The sequence below is a fragment of the Rhea pennata genome, chromosome 1 (assembly GCF_028389875.1).
Source record: "Rhea pennata isolate bPtePen1 chromosome 1, bPtePen1.pri, whole genome shotgun sequence".
NCBI lineage: Eukaryota > Metazoa > Chordata > Aves > Rheiformes > Rheidae > Rhea > Rhea pennata.
This window is the reverse complement of record NC_084663.1, coordinates 190,591,331-190,610,529: the sequence shown is the minus strand read 5'-3', so window position 1 is coordinate 190,610,529 and position 19,199 is coordinate 190,591,331. Positions and strand designations below refer to the sequence as shown.

Below are 19,199 nucleotides of genomic sequence, written 5' to 3'. Positions count from 1 at the left end.
CTTGTAGAAATTACAAAATGCATAGATTGAAAGAGTTCTTCTTGTATCCTAAGGTGTTTAGTGTGCTTCTTACCATTTTATATCTGAAAGAAATAACAGACTTTTCCCAGATGATAGTTATGTTTAGGTTTTTTTTTTTTTTTTTTTTTTTTTTTTTTTTTTTTGATATTGGTTGTATGGTAGCAAATGAAAAATTCGTAGAACTTACAAAAAAAAATTTGAAGTGTCAGTAGTGCATGTTACAGTGTATATATAGTACATAGTACACAGTGCATTTCAAAATCTGCCACTTTATTTTTATGTGAATGCTTTCTTCAGAATTTTACAAGATGTTCTAAAATAGTTACTATCAATTTGAAAGATAAGCAGTGTTCTTAAACTATGTTGTTATAAGCAGTAATCTCTTGCCAAAGTTTTTAAAACTATACCTTAAATATAGTTTTGTTTGAATGAACTGTTTGCATAGTTGAAACATCTCATTTTATGGGCTCCCTAATGAATTACTCTAGATTTATTGTGAAAGTAGATTTAAATCTTAAAGAACAAATTGAAATTGCTAAGTTTTCAGCTCAGAATTATGATGCCCAAAAGCCCATGGAAAAATACAACAAAATAGAGCACAAAATAAAGACTCGGTGAATAATACTACTTGGAAAGATTTTTATGGTAGTCAGGGTGTGCCCTGGCAGGATTCTTTTCTGGCATTTTTTTGTTTTAACCTTTAATAGTGTTGTTGAAATAGTAATTATTTTGTTTTTATTATACATTATCCATGAATTTTATTTCCCCCTTTGCTTTTCTTTTCCCTGATTTAAGATTCCAGAGGCTTATTTTATTAGAGATCCTCATACTTTCCTCCTCACAAATGACTTTATTAAGGTATATGTGTGCTTTTTAGTGCAAAACACTCTCTCAAAGAACTGCATGTCCTCACAGGTTAACACTTTCACATGTAACCCCAGTTACTGGAAATAAGAATGGTTAGTTGGTTAACTGAAGCATGCTTGAAAGGAGAAGCAAAGCTTGTCTACAAAATACTAACACTTGGATGAGTCTGCAGCCTGGGAGGAGAGCACCGGGTGAATTTTCTGGACTTTTTTCATGGCTGACTTGGGATATGCTTGTATTGTCACACAGTGTGTTGACCTCTCTCCTTGATGCATATTGCTTATGACAGTCGCTCTCCCTTCCCCGCAGGCCATGGAGGCGCAGATACACAACTTTGGACAGACGCCATCTCAGTTGCTCATTGAGCCCCATCCACCGCGGAGCTCTGCCATGCACCTGGTGAGACATAACTGCTGGCTGGGAATTCATTTCCTTTGAACCTGAGGAGCCTTTATAGGTCATAAAATACCCATTTAAGGAACACTTTTAATGCCCTCCGTTGCCCGTATCGCCGCACGGAAGTAGCTCGCAGTGCTCTAGCAGAGCAAGGTGGAAGCCTGAATAGCTTCAGCTTCCTATGCTCATGACTTTTGCTGTCTAACATTGCTTGAAATGGCACTATCTTCCTAACTATACACTTGATAAGCATATATTTACATTCTTATTTCTGCAAGAAGTTTCTTGCAGAAAGAGGAATGGCTGCAGGCTTTTCTAACAGTGAACATGTTGTTTTGTTTTGTTTTAAAGGCTACATTGTTAGGGATTGATTTATGAACCCTGGAAACTTGACAGAAGTGAAGTATTGTAGTTCAAATCTTACTGGAATCCTCCCGCCCATTCCCCTGGGAGAATACAACGTATATTTCTAATTTCAATTTGAACTTCAAAATTCATTTTCAACACATTCTTTTGTGTGCTTCTTGCAAAGAATTGTATTAGACAGCCAGACTGGAAGAGACAGATCTCTGTGCCTCTCAGTGCCTTTGATTAAACGCTTAGAACCAGAAATTTTCTCTTAAGTTGTGTAAATCAACAGTAATACATGCAGTAATTGTAATTATTTTATATGTCCGCAAGGAAATCATTCTATGCAGCTGCACACTGTGGAAATGAGAGTTGATCTGGAAGTGTTAGTTCAGCTATATTTTTTAAGTAATATTAGATGTCAAACATACCTAACATTTATTTTATATTAAGATATAGATAATATATTTAAAGTAACAATTTAAAGTGGTAAAGAAAATGAAAGAATTATTTGTACTTCCAGAAATAATTCTATTTATTATAATAAAGGTTGAAAAAATTAACATTAAAACAGTACCATATATATATATATAAAATGCCATTTATAGCAACAGTGTTGTCTATGTAAAAAATCTGTAGAATCAGCATGCTCAGTTATAATTACTTACAGACTCCCTAATAGGTGTATGCTTTACACAGAATTAAATTGTCAGTTTATGTTTGGAACTTTTGCATTTCATACCAGAAGTTCATTAAGGAAAATTAAATACCTTTGAGTTTTTGACTCTCTCAAAATTTATTTTGCAGTCGTGATGCTTTATAACATTTATATTTATGATGTAGATTGTCTGTATTTGGCTTCTATCTGTATTGTACGAATGTTACCTGCTCTATCATTTTACATTTTGTTGTATATTAACTAATGCTATCTAAAGACACATGGTCACTTTGCGCCCGGTGATGATAACCTAGTGGACCCTTACCATACCCGTTCTCTGCTTATCCTCATGTAATGATCCAACAGTAGCTTCTAATTTTGCCGTCCCACCTCACTCGTTCAGATGTGCAGGTAGCGTTGTTTCCCCTGTACGTGCACATGCTTGCCTGCTCTTTTTTAACCTTGTTTTCCCTCAGACCTCCTCACTAATTGTGTTATCCCTTCTGTTTCTTCTGCTCTCTTCTCCTTTCTACTCAACAGTGTTTCCTTCCACAGAGCCCGCTCATGTTTAAAGATCAGATGCAGCAGGATGTCATAATGGTGCTGAAATTTCCATCAAATTCCCCTGTCACACACGTGGCAGCCAACACGCTCCCCCACCTTACCATTCCCGCCGTGGTAACCGTCACTTGCAGCAGACTTTTTGCGGTGAATCGGTGGCACAACACAGTAGGTACGCTCTCACTGACACGTTGAAATCTAATTTAAGGATCTTAGCGCGCCGCCTAATCGCAAGCGGTGTTTAGCTAGATGCAGGTTAATCGTGCTCACTTGACAGTACACAAATACTTAGGAAACGTACTGTTTATTTTGTTTTGTGTCGAATAACCGAGGCCTCTGCTTTCTCTGGTGTCCTCCGTAGGAATGCTCCCTAACAGCAGCATGTCACCAGGGCAGCCAGGCGATTTGGGGTCAGAATCAGCCTCCGATATAATGCTCTTCAGGAGAGCGCTGCTGCTCTTGACACAGCCTATATGAGTATGTCCCAGGTTGCGGGAGCAGTGCGTTAGAGGGTGTGCGTCCTATTCTGCTGTTTGAGAGAGATTTCAGGTCGTAAGCCCTGATGCCCCATGGGACCCTAAGGAAGCCTAAGCAGCCGGACACTGAAATGTTCTGAAGAGAAGTTCACTTATTCCCTTCCAAAAGCCTGTTTCTGTGGGGTCATCCTAAAGCTCCCTCCCAGCCCTTCTGCTCGCTTCTCCGTATTGCCTCTAAGTCTGTCTTCTCACCTCCCCTGGACATGTAAGTGTGGAGGTTGTCCCAGGCACTGCTTAATAGCAGTGGTGGAGCCACGAGCTACTGCCCCACTCACAAACATGTCTCATTCGGTGACATCTTCTATGGTAACCTGCTGCTGTGATGGCCCTTATGCTGCTGCATATGGAAACTTATCAACGGTTCTTACCGCTGTGAGAAACAAGCTGCCTCTTGTTTGTGAGAGCGTCACTCAGTAGTGGACTCAGGGACTTTGTAGGGACCAGGCAAAAGAGAAAAATCCTCCCCTCTTTAGGGCACAGGAGGAGCCCTAGTGAAGAGAAGTGGGCACTTCTGGAGAGGGACTTGTGAGGTTTAGCTTAGATGTCTACGGGCAGTAGACATATAAGGATTCTAGGTTGACTTGAGATTTAACTACCTTAAGTGTAGATATCTCCTCAATAAATGATTAAAGTTAGATGAAATAGATCCCACATCTTATGCATGAGGCTGGCCACAGACTGGTGTTGCGAAAGCAATGCAAGCAATAATTAGAGGAATGAATGGGAATTCCTTTATAGGCATCCATTCGAGGGACTATTGGAGCAGATGAAGTTGATTCTTACCACTGTGAATTCTCAGTAATACAAGTTTTAATGTGACTTTTATTCAGAATGTTTAGTGTAATATTAACGTAAGTACTAAAATTTATCATTTATTGAGAATTCTATGTTTACAAACTGACTCCACAGATATCACATGGCTATTCAGTGAATAGAAAAGATATCAGATTCCCTTTAATAAATCCACTGATTTATGATACTCCATCAGGGGCAACAGCAGTAGATGCATAAAATGTTTTGTCCGTTTCTTTAAAATAAAACTCTATTGAAAAAAAAAGAAAAGAAACCATTTTTTTACATAATTTGTGACAGTGTCCTTGATGAAGAGCCCAATGTCAGAAACTATTCAAATGTACAAAAGGTAGAGGGCCATGATATTTTAATATTCTTTTGACTAACATTGGTTGACTAATCGCTAATGAGTTCTACTGAATTTTTCAGGGGTGCTGCCCAACTACACTGTCTCCTCAGTTTGTTAGGAGTCTCATTTAGTAAATGATTGCCCACTTTCACATCAGGACTGTGGGACTGATAGAAAACCCTAATTCCTACCTATAGTTTACTGAGAAAGAGTCAAGGTCACTAATACTGCTGTAGCCTGAATCTCTTGGGTTTTCTTTAAATAATGGTATTTAGTGGAATCAGGTAGTTTGGCAGAAATTACATAGGTCTTTTTGATGGATGTGACTGTTGGAGTTTAGCTTTTCATATAAACTTGCATAAAACATAAGCCACACTGCAAACATGCAGGATTCATATTGTGAATCAACCATGAACTAAATTTTTTACCATATATTTAAAAGAGCTGAGTACTTTCTGAATATATAATATGGGAAACAGACAGCAAAATTGTTCAGAAAAATCAAAGTTAATTCTGGTGATGGTTTTACCTTTTACATCCCACCTGGCAGTGTCCTTTATTTTGCAAGAGGCTAATCCAGGACAGAGTAAGAGTTTCCTAATAGTACAGTAATATTATTTTAATAAATCACAACTCTAGCATAAACGATAGATTCATTGGCAGAAACCTGTACACACAGTGCATACAGAAACCTGTACACAGAGTTCTTTCACTGTTGCAGGTTGTATGTACAGCTGTGTCTTTCTATAAGAGTTTATACACAGAAAAGGGCATTTACATACTCATCTCACAGTAGAATCAAATGAGTCTAGTACCAGTAAAAATATATCCCAAACTGGCTTGGGTTTGAAAGAAGAAACTTGGGAAGGGAAAGTTCTTAGAGCAGTCTTTCCCAGAACGTGGGAGGGCTATCTATAGATTCTGTTTTCTTTTAACTCCCACATCTATTGCTCTAGTAGAAAGTGACAATTATCACTGAATATAAAGGTTATTAGTGGAGAGTTCCCAATGTATAATATGAGGCAGATATGTTTAAAATTAGTACAAGCTGTGCTCTTGGGCTTTTGAGTTTCAGCATACTCAAGAGATCACTCAAGTGCCATCTTACTTTAATTCCTTCTATATAGAGATAAAGGTAAGTGCTATATAAAATCTAGCACTTCGTCTCCAAACCTTCATCAGTATCTTTGATCTGTTGAAAGCAGTACAGTTAGAAAAACCATGAACTAAATCACACAGGGGCTGAGAAGGGAAGAGTCTCATTACAGTCAAGTTGTACACGTGTCTGTTCAGCATTTATTCTCCAGAAGTCTGCATCTTCTCATAGGGGGGATATTCTTCTGCAAAATGAAATATCTTGGCAAAAACAGCATTTTTAATAGTGATCACTGTGACTTATACAGTGGGAGAGATCCTCAGAAGAGCCAAAGCAATGCTCTCTGCCTTTGAAAGTATACACCATATATGCAGACCTTACGGCAAATTAGTACAACTTAAGGACTACTCACAGAACTGCAATATAGAACTAAATAGGAATAGTTGTGGAAAATATACTGTAGTCTACCATTACCAAGCTTAACACTCTCTAAATAAATCCCAGAAAAGGCTCAAGTTTCTGTCACTTACAGTTTCCCCTACATAAGAAACACGTAACTGTGTATTTAGTCCAACTATTTTTCTTTTCTGTGCTATTATAAAACTCATCCAGTGTTCAAATGTAACGAAATGCTCTGTTACACTATTTTAAAAAGTTGTTTAATGACTATTAGTGGCAGCACAAATCCTAATGAATTAGCACTCATAGTTACACATTTATAGTTACATAAATGAATAATTAACATATTTCTATAGCACAGCAGAAGAAATCTTAAAAGACATATAGAACAAGAAATAGAAAGAAGTTACCTTATTATTTTGCATGTAATATCCCCACAATACAGTTTTGAACCTGAAAAATCATACAAAAATTTCAAGTAACAAGTACTTTATTCTTCGTTTCACTTGAAGGCCTTCGGGGAGCCCCAGGATATTCTTTGGATCAAGCTCATCATCTTCCGATTGAAATGGATCCATTGATTGGTATGTCAAGATGAAAATGTAGCAATATATTTGCAAATATCTTTTTCAAGAATTATTGGTTAAGCTGTTTTTTGTATATTATGCTTCATTTAAGAGAGAAGATAGGGAAATATTTATTCTTGTCAATCCTGGAGAATTAAAAGCATTAGCGATTGATGTTGAATGAATTACAGGAGTACTATTTTTTACTAACATCACTAGCAATTGGTATTTAAGAAACAACCAATTAAGTCGGTCACACTGTCAGCCCATATCTATAATTCTGTTCTTTTATCAGGTCACATTAATACAATAAAAGGTGAGGCTCTGACAGAGTTCACATACTTTCATTTTTTACTACTCGTACTGCATATATCATTGAGAAGTTGAATGATTTCTTTTCATTCAGTTTGTGATTAGGACTGTTTTAGTATGTGTTATTAAATTAATAAAGAACAGATTGGGTTTTAAAATGATCCATGATTCCATTTTTCAAAATATAAGAAATACTTGAGAAAGTAAAGTATTCTGAGAAATAAACATCTGCTAGAAGTGTTAGAATTCTATTAAAAGAAATTATAGGGACCTGTATTTCTAATGGTCATTATTTCTCTTTAACTGTAACTATTTGGTTGGGGTTTTTTTAGGAGGTAGATACTTGAGACAAAAATTATGTGTGGGGAAGATTCTTAGAGCCATTTCTGATGCATCAATGAGAAAAAAGGGCATTTTTAAAGATCTCCAGATGAAAAGTTACCTTTTCTCTCTGTCGATATTCACAATGGAAAGACTTAGTGTCTTAGGAGACTTACAGGTGTCTCGGGAAAGTTAGCTTTCTTGTTCTGTATACTGCATTTGCTCATATAATGACAATAGTTTTCTCTTCAGATTTTCCTCTCAAAAGCCAGGACACAGCTATTGCACCACCTCTTATGGAAATTTGAGTAATTTGTTGTTTACGACTTTTCAGTGGATGTACACAGAGAACCTGGAAATTTAGATTTTTGCTCTTGGAATGTGTATAAACTTGGTATTGACTTCTGTAAGCAAATTTGAAATAGGATTGTTTTTTTTTGAGTTTGATATTTCATGAAATTATGAGCAATTTGAGTGGAATAACCAAAAATAGAGACAAAAGGAATTTCAGAATATTAGCTGCATATGTTCTGTTCTTACTGGTAGAAATATGTCTTTCAGAGTGAGTTTTATCTCAGTTATCTGAATTCAGTTGTCTAGATTCCCTCAATAGCTAATGGAGAAAGAGAAACTGTCTTCTGGAGTTGTCCAGCTTACTTTGCTTGGACAGCTCTTATAAGCTGAGATGACTTACCATGTGGCAGTGACGTGTCTCTCCAGTCAGTACAGAGGGAAACGAGATAATTAACTTACATACTGAACTAGAAGCTAATATTAAGTGAGAGGAACATAACCTTATTGCAAAATCCTGTTTGCTGCATCATGGGGAGTAAGGAGCACATTAGCTGATATTGCCTAGTCCTGGGCTATATTTCACAACAGTAGGGATGGTTGGATTCTGCAAGGATTCATTGCTTTTCCTTCCATTGGGGGGATTTCCAGGTAACATTGCCTCTTTTGACATTACTAGCAGTGGCCTGGTTCCCTGTTTGATGAGTAGGCAGGGTTAAGAATGCACACTGGATTTAAATAGCTTCATTGGTTGAATCCTTATGTCTTTGATTCCATTAAGTATCTGGAGTTGCAGAGGGTGGGAGGGTGATGCACAGGTCACACAACACAAGCTGGATATAATCCTTAGGAGAGGTAGTGACCACCAAGAATTCACTCTCTGAAGTTCTGTTATTGTTGACTTGGTATTATAAATGGACTTCCATCACCATCACTCTATCGCTTCACTTTCTATCACAATTTAGTTTGTTTTTGGAGATTACTTCAGCAGAGCATGTAAAATATTTCCATGTATTATACAGTGCATCAGGCACTAAGAAATTGTCATCTCCTGTAGAATCTTTTGTCTTATTCAAAGGGAAACAAGGAAACTCATAATAATTTTGTATTTCTGACACCCATATAGACAGCTCTAAAGGTTCATATTCAAAATGCTTACTCAACAGCAAATTCACAGTTCATTGAAAGTTAAATGTATTCATTTTTTCCTGTAAGTGTATGACAGGAAGGTGTTGGAATGACTTACTTGTAAAATGTGTTTTGCATTTCGTTACAGCCAATAACTCTGGTGTGAACAAACGGCAGATCACAGACCTTGTGGATCAGAGCATCCAGATCAATGCACATTGTTTCGTGGTCACAGCAGATAACCGCTACATTCTCATCTGTGGTTTCTGGGACAAGAGCTTTCGAGTTTATTCTACAGAAACAGGTGACCCTAAATAAAACCACCTGTTTCTTGTGTGCTCTTAAGGCGACCACATCTAATGGCTATGCTTACCCTTCAAGAAATAATAAAGGACAATTTAGAAAATCCTTCATTATTATCTGCTTTTAATAGCTTGTAATAACTTTAGGATGCTTTTTGAAGATAAAGGAGGTAATATGAAACTGGAAGGCATACAACTTTGTTATTGGCAACTTTTCAAATGGAACATGCTTATATCTAATCAAAGGATGAACCAAAACTTTTATTACAAATTTTTAGTGGCTGTATTGATTTTATCTCAATTTATTTGATGTAATAAGAAAGGAAGTTGCCTGGCCTGCTACCAGTAGCTGATATTTTGTTTGTTTGTTTTAGGGCCTAGCCTGATACCATTCAGTATATTGCTAAAAACTGATTATAATATTAGAAAGAGATGATGTTTGTAGTTAACCTTCATTTGACATTAACAGAACAAATATACATTTTTAGTATACTAATGTATCACCATTGTGGAAGAATTCATGTGTTTTGTAGCTCATGTTTATCATTTGTGAACTTCTCAAATAATATGTTAATACCATTTTAATATCATAACACCATTTTAAAAATACTGACGGAGAAGTAACTGCACTTAATATTCAGTGACTAGAGCACTAACTTGATTTTCAGAGGTAAGGCTCGGGCTGTGGATTGACACAGAGCACAGCTGTCAAAAGGAACGTGGAAAGATAATCATTTTAGTTTTATCTTTGTGATTTTTCACTTTGATGTCATATACAGTGAACTCTAAAGGACAAAAGATAGGCACTAGATTCTAGGCACAAGATATATTTGAACTGAATATTTCTTAATATTAATTTTAGTTGTACCAAAATGCTGCAGATATTCAGAAAATTTGAGTTTATATCACTGTGCACTTCCTCCAGGAAAATTAACTCAGATTGTGTTCGGCCACTGGGATGTCGTTACTTGCCTTGCCAGATCGGAGTCCTATATCGGTGGTGATTGCTACATTGTGTCTGGGTCTCGTGATGCTACGCTGCTGCTTTGGTACTGGAGTGGCCGACATCATATTATTGGTGACAATCCAAATAGCAGTAAGTATATCCTCTTAAAAACGCCTTCCTGAGAGGTCCACTATTGTGCCTATTCATTTGTAGAATTTCTCTTGCTAGTTGCCAGAAATACCACCAAATGTGTCTATTATTTCACTTATAGATTGCAAGCATCATGTAAAAAGCGCATCATATGCTAAGTAATTCATTGAGTACCAGCCAAATAAAACATTTAAAGAGCTTGTGCATGGTAACAGATAGTAATATGAAAATATTTCTTAAATTCACATTTTTTTTTTATCACTTACAGCATCATGTCATCATAAACTATAACAAGACAATTTTGGCCTTTAAGTGACAGGACATATGTCACTATATTCTGATTTTCCTTTCTCCATAAATATTTTTTGTCATTTTATGTCAGTAACTTTTTGTGGTACTGCATGCTATTTCAGCTCCTTGCCTTCTCAAAAAAGAAATGTCTCACATATCTTGGAATTAAATTAGTCTCTTTGAGAAAGGTCTTTCTGTAGCAAGTAAACCTTTGAAGAAGCAATGTGACTGAATAAAAATAGAAAAAGATAAAATGTCAGGAAGAGTTTACACTACATTCGCAGAGGACTTACTATCAATGCTTTCTATAGTGAAGAGGACACAATAATATTAATTTATAAAGAAGGAGGCTTAAAGCACAATACTAATTTATAAGGTTCCTTCATCTAAGGAAGATTTTCTAGCTTTTATTCTAGCTTTCTAAGCTAGAAATATGACCACAGCAAAAGACAAAGGAACTTTTATCCATAGCTGTTCTGCATAGGACTAAATCCGTGCACATTTTTTTTCCCTAAAGCATAGTTTTCAAACTTTGAATCTGATGATTATTTTCAGCACAAAGATACTACCTCTTTGGATAAGAATCTAACAGTGCATCACTAGCAGTTTTGGTCTTTGGTTCAAGTACAGACTGGAGGGATATAAACATATATATACAAATATATAAGTTGTAGGCTCTAAGTGAAAGTGTTTCTTCAACTGACTATCTCTTAGAAATCTGTTTATTTATGTTTAGCAAGGTATATATTCTGTTAATTTGGCAGCAGCAGTAATTTTATTATGTTTTCATTTTCTTCCATTTATCTGTAACCAGAGCAATGAGACAGATAAAAACCTGACTTGTACACCTGACTTGCTTTTGCTTTTATGAAAGAGCGAAAATGGAGGGGGAAAAATAAAAAATTGTGTTGTCGTAACAAATTTCTCTGGCATAGAGATAGGACAGAAATATGCTTCCTATAGAAATAGAAATATTCCTTTTTTTCCCGTCATTTTCAAGTAGGAAGAAAGTCAGCCTGAAGAGTTTCATTACAGTGCACTTTGTTTAGCTTGATGATATTTTGCTTATGAATGCCTGTGTGATTTGTATCAAGTATTGATAATTTCTGGGCTAAGAATTAAATATTCTCTTTTCTGAGAGGGAAAAAAAAAAAGATTTTTTCTTGCATTTCTTTTGATTGTAGGGGCCTTGGGCAACCTTGCAATTAGTAGCTCTTTACCACCTCATACAAGCATCATCCCTACTTCTTTTGGAGATAGATTTGTTTTAGTTCAGATACCTTTTTGTCATCGTGAAGATAGCTGAATCTGAAGAAATGCCACTTCTTGGAATCCCAGGTTTAGTATCGTAACTCTCTATCTTTGAAAGTGTCTCCCTCAAAGAACTTGTAATTTTGTGAAAAAAAAAAGCCTATCAATCAGCTAACAGAAACCATTGTATGAAAACAAAACCAATTGTATGTTTTGCTCTCAGTCTCTTCCTCCATATAGACAGGACATTTCCTTTTTACTTAGGAAAAAGCCTCATTGTCAAATTAATGGGAAGCTGTGCTGTGGGTGGTCATGGCCATTCTAGTGTAGCCTCACAGGCACAGGTAGCAGCACTCATGAAGATTAAATAGCCAAGTCCACGGTACCAGTTTCCTAAAATACTGATTAGATTCCTTACTACTCATGTTGAAGACTAGATTGCTGTATCATCACTGTTATTACTCTCTCAACTCATTGGGTTAAAATTAAGAGCCATGGGCTAATAATATGTTAGTGCTGTGCTATAAGCAGAACCTCATGTGTTGGAAACATATCCTGAAAGACCTTTTCATAGCTCTTTTGGCTTTTGGGAACATACACCAGTAAGAATAGATCATGTTAGTGATAATACGTGAGAAGGATATTCTGCCTTTTAAAACTTCTACAATTATGAAATGTTCCTATTGAAGTAATAACTACTAAATTCTAGTCCCTACCGTGAGTAGACATGATATCTTGTATAATTGAATCCCTATATACTAATTTTCATGAGAGAAGTATTCTTAACAATCCTTATGAAGATATTTTTGAAGTTTTACATAGCTATTAAGTCAATGAAGTAGTTTTATAAAGAAATATTTCCTAAACCATTCCTCTTCTGTGTTTACTAGTAGAAGGTTAGGACTTGCGTTGTAGGAAAAATGAAAATGAGATGTTCACTGCAGGTTAAATCCAATTAATTAACATCTTTAGAATGAATTTCTAGAAAGATGTGGATGATATTTTCAGGAAAAAAGAAAAGGGGATTAGTTGCTTAAAAGCTGTCATCTGGAGACACAGATAAGGTATTTTATGTAACAGACTGTAAGAAGGTGAAGAATTCAAAGAAAAATGTCAGGTATAGTAATTATCTGAGTTAGATGCTTGGCTTTATAATGATCTTTTAAGCTGAAAGACAGTTAATTATCAATTTCAGCTTCAATGCATCCAATGACCAAAAGGGACTTTAGTTGCTTCAGAAAACAGTAAGGGGGGAAAAAAGCAAGCCCCCAGTCCTAAACACTTTATATAGTTTAAAATGTTGTGTATATGAGATATACACTATTTCTTCAGAAAACATAGCAATCACGATTATTTATTGTGAACTACTCTGTGGCAAAAGATTGTCAGAATAAAGTCCTTACAATTTCTGCTGAAATTCCCTTTTGCAGAATCTGTGAGTTAGATGAAGTCTTTACTAAAGAACATGTATGTCAATAATCTAACGTGTCAGACTTGTCCAGAAGCCTCTACTAAACAATCTGTGTATGTATGTGCTGTGCTCAGAGGATGACCTCAGTTATGTCGGTGGGAAATACTGAATCAGCTCTGGTTTAAAATAGGAGAATAGAAAATAATTGTGGCTTGGATAAGGTTCTTGCTGTTCCATGGCTGTTCCAGTAGTTGAAAACTTGCCTACAAGAGTCTGGTGAGCTTCTTTATAATTTTAGAAGAATTGTTCCAAATCAATGCATTCACGAAGTTATCACCTTTTTTTTTTCCCTTGCCACCCATAGAAAAGAGGGGTTTCTGATTCAGTCTGCATTTCTCAGAGTTATTTTCCAGGCTTTGAGAAGAGTGAATTTTCACCAGATTTTAAATAATATTTTTTCCATAACATAACTTTCAAAAATAGCTTACATAATAGCCATATGGTTAGAATATTTGTCAAGGAAGTGAGAGACCAAGTTCTTGGCCTCCAGAAGCTGAAGGAATTCAAACCCAATTTTCTCATATTCACAAGAATATGGAGGAGGTAGCCCCATGTGTACCTCCAGCTTTGATGGAAAGTATCAAGCAAAATTATTTTGTCTGCTCCTTATGATTAGAAAAAATGGAGATAAATCAAGAAATCAGGTCAAAAACTGCATACCTTCAACAGCAGTATTTGGGGCATACCTTCTCCTTTTTGTCCTTTCTGTAGTCCGACAAAAATTGGTTTCATGTCTACGTAATAGCTCAGATATAATAGCAATAATGGAAAATACTTTTTCCTAGCCTTGCCTGAAGGTTGGTGCCTGGGGAAGATCCTGGAAAGTTAGGGATGTGGCATGAATTGCTTTTGACTGAGGCAGACTTGGATGCAGGCTTTCTTCTTCCTAGAAGACAACCACTGTCTTTTTATGTATGTTTGGATCTGTATTACTCCGTTAGGCTTGCTTAGATAAGTATGCACCTTTGGAAAAGCAGTGAATTGAATGTAGCTGAATTATCCTGCCAGGATCATATACCTACTTTCTAAGCCAAAACTGGCCATCTGAAATAGGTAATCTGAATCTGTACCTTATTAAATTGATGACCACATTATAAAAATCTGCTGCAGTTGAGAGAACAGTGAAAGAAATCTGTTTTCTTTTAGGAAGACACAACACACATAAATGATGTAATTTGCTTACAAGCAATTTAGCAGCAGAGATTGCTATTCTTTAGGTGATCTGGCAAATGTAAATCTTTGCAATTCTAAGAGACTGAATAGAAAAAATATTGTTACAGAGTTTAATGATTTGGATTTTGGGTTTTTTCCCCGTTTATGATATGTAGGGATTTGTTTTAGCTGAGCACTAATTTGTATACAAAATTCTTCTCACATAGCAACTGTATTAGTCATCATAAAAAGGAGCAAAGAGACTACATGATATGCCCTGGAGTTCAACATGTATCGTTATAGTTGTTTTATTTTTATATTTTATGATTGCTTTATTGAATGTCTCTTTCCAACAAGTGACTTTGAAAATGAGAATTATCTCAGAGTCTTTGAGCAGATATCTAAGTAGATGATAGAATTGCAGAAAAGTGAGGGACAGATGCTTTCATCTGAAAGAGACACAAATTCAGAAACTAATTTGGAAGTGATAAAAATTAATTTGCACACTTTAATTGGAATCAGACTCCTGCATGAAAGAAAAGAAGGAGGGTAGGCAGCTTGTGCTAAAAGCTGATTGAATTTTTTGTCAGGTAAGTGTGTTGGACTTGGCTGCTTATCCTCTCGAGCCTCCCTGTGCAATATATTACATTCATCCTCTGACTGGTGTTCTTTAAAAGGATCAATGCTATTCCTGTTTTGTCCCTAGAGCCTGAAATTTCATTGATCTGGGGACCTGACATTTCTCATTACCTATTGCAGCATCCAAGAGGATGGTCACCAGAGGTGTGAGAGTTAACCCTGCTTTTTCTAACTGGAGTTGTACTGACCATTGTAAATATATTGTGTCTATCAGCCCAAAGCTCAGTTTGTTTAGCAATATAACATAGTCCTCAGAGGTGCTAACTGTTTCTCTTATCCCAGTAGGTGTGTTCTGTATATACTGGAAAGACAGGATGAATGCTCCCCTAAAGGAGCTTTGGTAATTGACCTGCACTTTGGTTTAAGTCTGCAAAGAATTCCACAAAAGTACGCTTTCACTCTTTCCTTTTTGAAACAAATTTAAATTGCTTCTAGGTGAACATCCCAGTTTTTTGTGAGTCTGTATCTAAAAAGAGTAGTTATTTTGAGCTCAGGATATTCACTTTTTTTATATTCCTCTACATTTTAATACTCTCTGACAAGTACTAATTTAATCTCAAAAGGGCAGCGATTTAAAAATAGCTATCAGTGTGTTCTGTACTAGGTGGATGGCTACCTAAAAGCCTGCATAAGCATTTTTACACAAATGCAGTTGTCTACTTTGCATGTTTAAAGAGCTACAACAATACTAGTATGCTTGTACAATTTAGGTACTAATTTTTAAAATATGGCATCTTGGCACTATTCTGCCAGAGGGTGGCTAGCAGATACTGACTTGAAGAGCTTTCCATGAATCACTCTCCCCACTCCCTCTCCAAGAATGACGTTGCTAAAGCTCTTTGAAAATTAATGTGTAACTTCTACTGCCATCGTCTCTGCTCTAGCAGGCAAACCCATCTCTCTCCCAAGACTTCCGCACGAAGGTAAAAGGGCCAATAATCCACCTGAACTAATACAGTTATATCTAGCATTTTACCAACAGATCTCTGTGCATTTGTTTTGCTCCATAGCTGGTGGGTGCAAACCAATTTAGTGGCAGAAATAAGAACAGGTGCCGGGAATCCTGACTGCCATTTCCTTCGTTGTAGCCTTCCTTTTGGGGCCTGGGTAGTTGTAAGATACCTAAAAGTCCACTGGCTTTGGTGAATTGCATTATACAGAGTGTTGTTCACATTGCTCAGTAAATAAACCAGAAGGTGAGATGCTATGGTATTTACCTTGAATATTTTGCTGTCAGCAATCTTTTTTTTCTTAAAAAAAAAAAAATAAAATAAAATAATTACTCCCTCATGTTGTGGACATTGTGGATGGCTATTTCCTATTTTGAAATTACAGTTTTTGGATATAGCCTGTTTTCTTTTTCCATCAAATCCCATGATGATTTTATCTGACAGTAAGAAATAAACAAAAACTGTTATATTTTCATTTTCATGAAAGCTGTAGTATTTTCTAAGATTTTGTTTTCTGACAGATATCCCTTCAAAAGGTGTTAATAGTAAAGACTGTATCGTAAATGTGATACTTTATTTTCAACAAATAGTTCAGCTGTAGCCTTGTGTTTGCTTCTATCAAAGCCAGCGATGAAATGGAAACTGGAATTTGCAATGTGGTCTCATCTTTCTTTAAACAGACGACTCCCAGATGTGTCCCCAGAGCAATCTGTACATAACTCCTGAAAAAGGACAACACGAGAGAAACAGTAATACTGTTCATCCTTTTTCTTTTTTTTTTTTTCTTTGTCATGAGAGTGCCATCTGTTATAGGAGAACATTACAATAATATTAAGCGTTATATATTTGAGAGAGAAGGGAAGATATATTTTGTTTTAGACTTTGTAGAAGAAGGATTTGTTTGGGAATACAAGACAGGGTTTTTTTGCTTTTTTTTTCTTGCCCTCTAGTAATTCAGTTCAGAGGTGCTCCTTTGGGGAAATTATAGGGAGTTTACAGTGATGGTATCTCAGTTCATAGGTAGGATATTTTCACCTGCGAGCTACAGCCTTTGACCTCCAGCTGCATCTGTCAGTGGTGATGTGACAATGACAGAATATTTTGTTAGATTTTGAATGATTCCTAGAGTTCACAACTTCTGTCTTTAGCAATAAAATGTAGTATGATCAAGATTCTCTCCCCCTATGCCATAGCTTCTTCTGTAGAAAATATCATTAAATACATTTTTCTTTAAGCCCTAAGGGGAAAAAGTCCTATTTTCAATTACTGTCTAACTGTGGCTCCTAATGATGATATTCTATTATTAATTTATACTTACAAGCCTCAAAGATTTCAGGACAGTTATTTCTTACAAGTGTTTATCTTTGTAAATTGAGAAGTCCATCAAATATGCTCATTTTTTATATTCTTACATTTTGCAAATCCATAATATTATACCATTATCCTAGAAAAGAGTGAGGAAAATGTTCTTTTGAAAATTGCATTTTTTTTTCCATTTAAAATTTCTAACCATCTAATCATTTCAGTCGTTCACTACTGCTAGTTCCCTTGTAGTGTGATGACCCTACCATGTGCACCTCTGCAAGAAAATCCCTGGGCACTATTCCTCCTCCATAATTTCCAGGAGGACTCACAGTAGAAGATGAAAAAAAAAAAGGGGGGGGGGGAATCTGAAGTTTGTTGCATTTTATGTTTTTTTTTTCTTCCTGTGTTAGGCTGTTGGAGAAATAAAAACATCAGAGGATGTGAAGTGCACAACAGATACACTGAAGGGGAAATTACAACAATGTAAAACTCAATGTATAGCTATCTTAAGTCAGATATGTAGCATCTTTCTCTACTTCTTCCAACATCCCTCCTTTGCTAACTGTAATACCATGTTTTCAATGCACATCTTCAATTTCCAGGCCTAAAAGATTTTTCCTTACTGGTTGGGTTAAAAACTGTGATACTAGGATTTATTGGGATAGCTATTTTCAGTAGAGATAGGAAAGTGCTAATTTCTCTGTACAAAGCAATGGTAAGAGCATGTTTGACCTACTCCGTACTACTGGATTGAAAACTGAGCTCTGTAAATTTGATTAATTTATTGAATGGCTTCTGTGACATAAATCTCTACAATAAAAGGCTAAATTCACTGACCCACAAAATTCTATCCAAGCCTACTTTCCTAAAGCGTTTCTTTCAGTAACGTTTGCAATTTTACATTAGATACCCAAGTAGTTCCCTTGTTAATTTGTTACAGTGTTTAACTGTTTTCCATTTAGGAAACTGCATTTTACTGCAAGGTTGAAATGTGTGTAGCCATTCACTCATTGGACCTTGCTGTGCCATTAGCTGCAGGATAAATTTATGAGCCATCGGACTTCTTTTATACCTGTAACTCACCAGATATGGTGATTAAGTCACCACTCTGCTTCCCCTGCAGTGAAGAGAGGAGGCACTTTAAACATTGTGCAAACTCCTATCCTACTCTCTGTATCAGTTGTATGACCCTCCTTTGAGCTTATTTCTCTAAATGTGAGTACAAGACTTTCATCTTTCTGGTTTACAGGGTCAGGATACTTCCGTACTCCTAGCTGCTGTTTTAGAGCATTCCTCTGAAAACTTACGTTGAGGCAGTTACTCGCTATAAACTCTATGGACTGTATAGACTCTATAAACCCTTCTCTGTCTCACTCCTTTCCAAAACAGAATCTCTTCTCCAAAAGCAATGTGTCTATCTGTCTAAACCTCAACCTTCCATCTGACTACATTCAAAGTAAATAAAATAAATAAAAAGCATTTTGTTGCATTATTATTAACAAGGCAATGAAGAGAGCTTTATAGTTATTACTTTCTGTCTTCATTAGACAATTCTCCTTGAATCTTTGTATCAGGTGAATATTACCCACAAAGATTTTCTATTATCCTGTAGATAACATTACTGTTTAGTATTTGGTCAAGAATCACTCCTATAGCAATAAAGTTATATGGTCAGTCATTGAATCAGTTTCTGAACCATTCACGTGATCCTCAATAGGTTCTGTATAACACAGTTTTTTTCAAGCAAAAAGTTGTACTACTAAGTCAAGTGCCTTGAAAAAAATATGTGGAGGCCATTTTAACACAGCCATCTTTATCAACTGTACCTGTCCTCCTGTCAAAAACAGGTAACAGGCTTTCTTGACTTTCTTGACAAGATTTCCATTCCAAGACAGCAGGGTGATTGGCATTAATGATTTTTCTCTCTGATTCTTTGTTGACAGAATTCTGGATTAATCATTCTGTTATTTTGCCCAGGATTAATGTCACAGTAATTCATCTCTAGTTCCCTAGGTCATTTCTTTTATCCTTTTAAAATATTTGAACTGTTCTAGCAGAGCTCCAGTTCTTTAGAATTTCCCCATTTTCCTGTGTTTCATTT

The 19,199-nt window shown here is 36.1% G+C and overlaps 1 protein-coding gene across 2 annotated transcripts in view; it reads left to right on the top strand.

Annotated features, from left to right (window-relative positions):
• The window catches only part of NBEA (neurobeachin), a 519,777-nt gene that overhangs the window by 492,267 nt on the left and 8,311 nt on the right, over nucleotides 1-19,199 (top strand). The window contains exons 49-54 of one of the 2 annotated variants that reach the window (XM_062567111.1): nucleotides 817-879; nucleotides 1,198-1,287; nucleotides 2,831-3,023; nucleotides 6,536-6,607; nucleotides 8,790-8,945; nucleotides 9,869-10,039. In XM_062567111.1, coding sequence (XP_062423095.1) covers nucleotides 817-879; nucleotides 1,198-1,287; nucleotides 2,831-3,023; nucleotides 6,536-6,607; nucleotides 8,790-8,945; nucleotides 9,869-10,039 — 745 coding nt within the window. The remainder of the gene's footprint in view (nucleotides 1-816; nucleotides 880-1,197; nucleotides 1,288-2,830; nucleotides 3,024-6,535; nucleotides 6,608-8,789; nucleotides 8,946-9,868; nucleotides 10,040-19,199) is intronic. The other variant, XM_062567112.1, reaches the window with a different exon arrangement.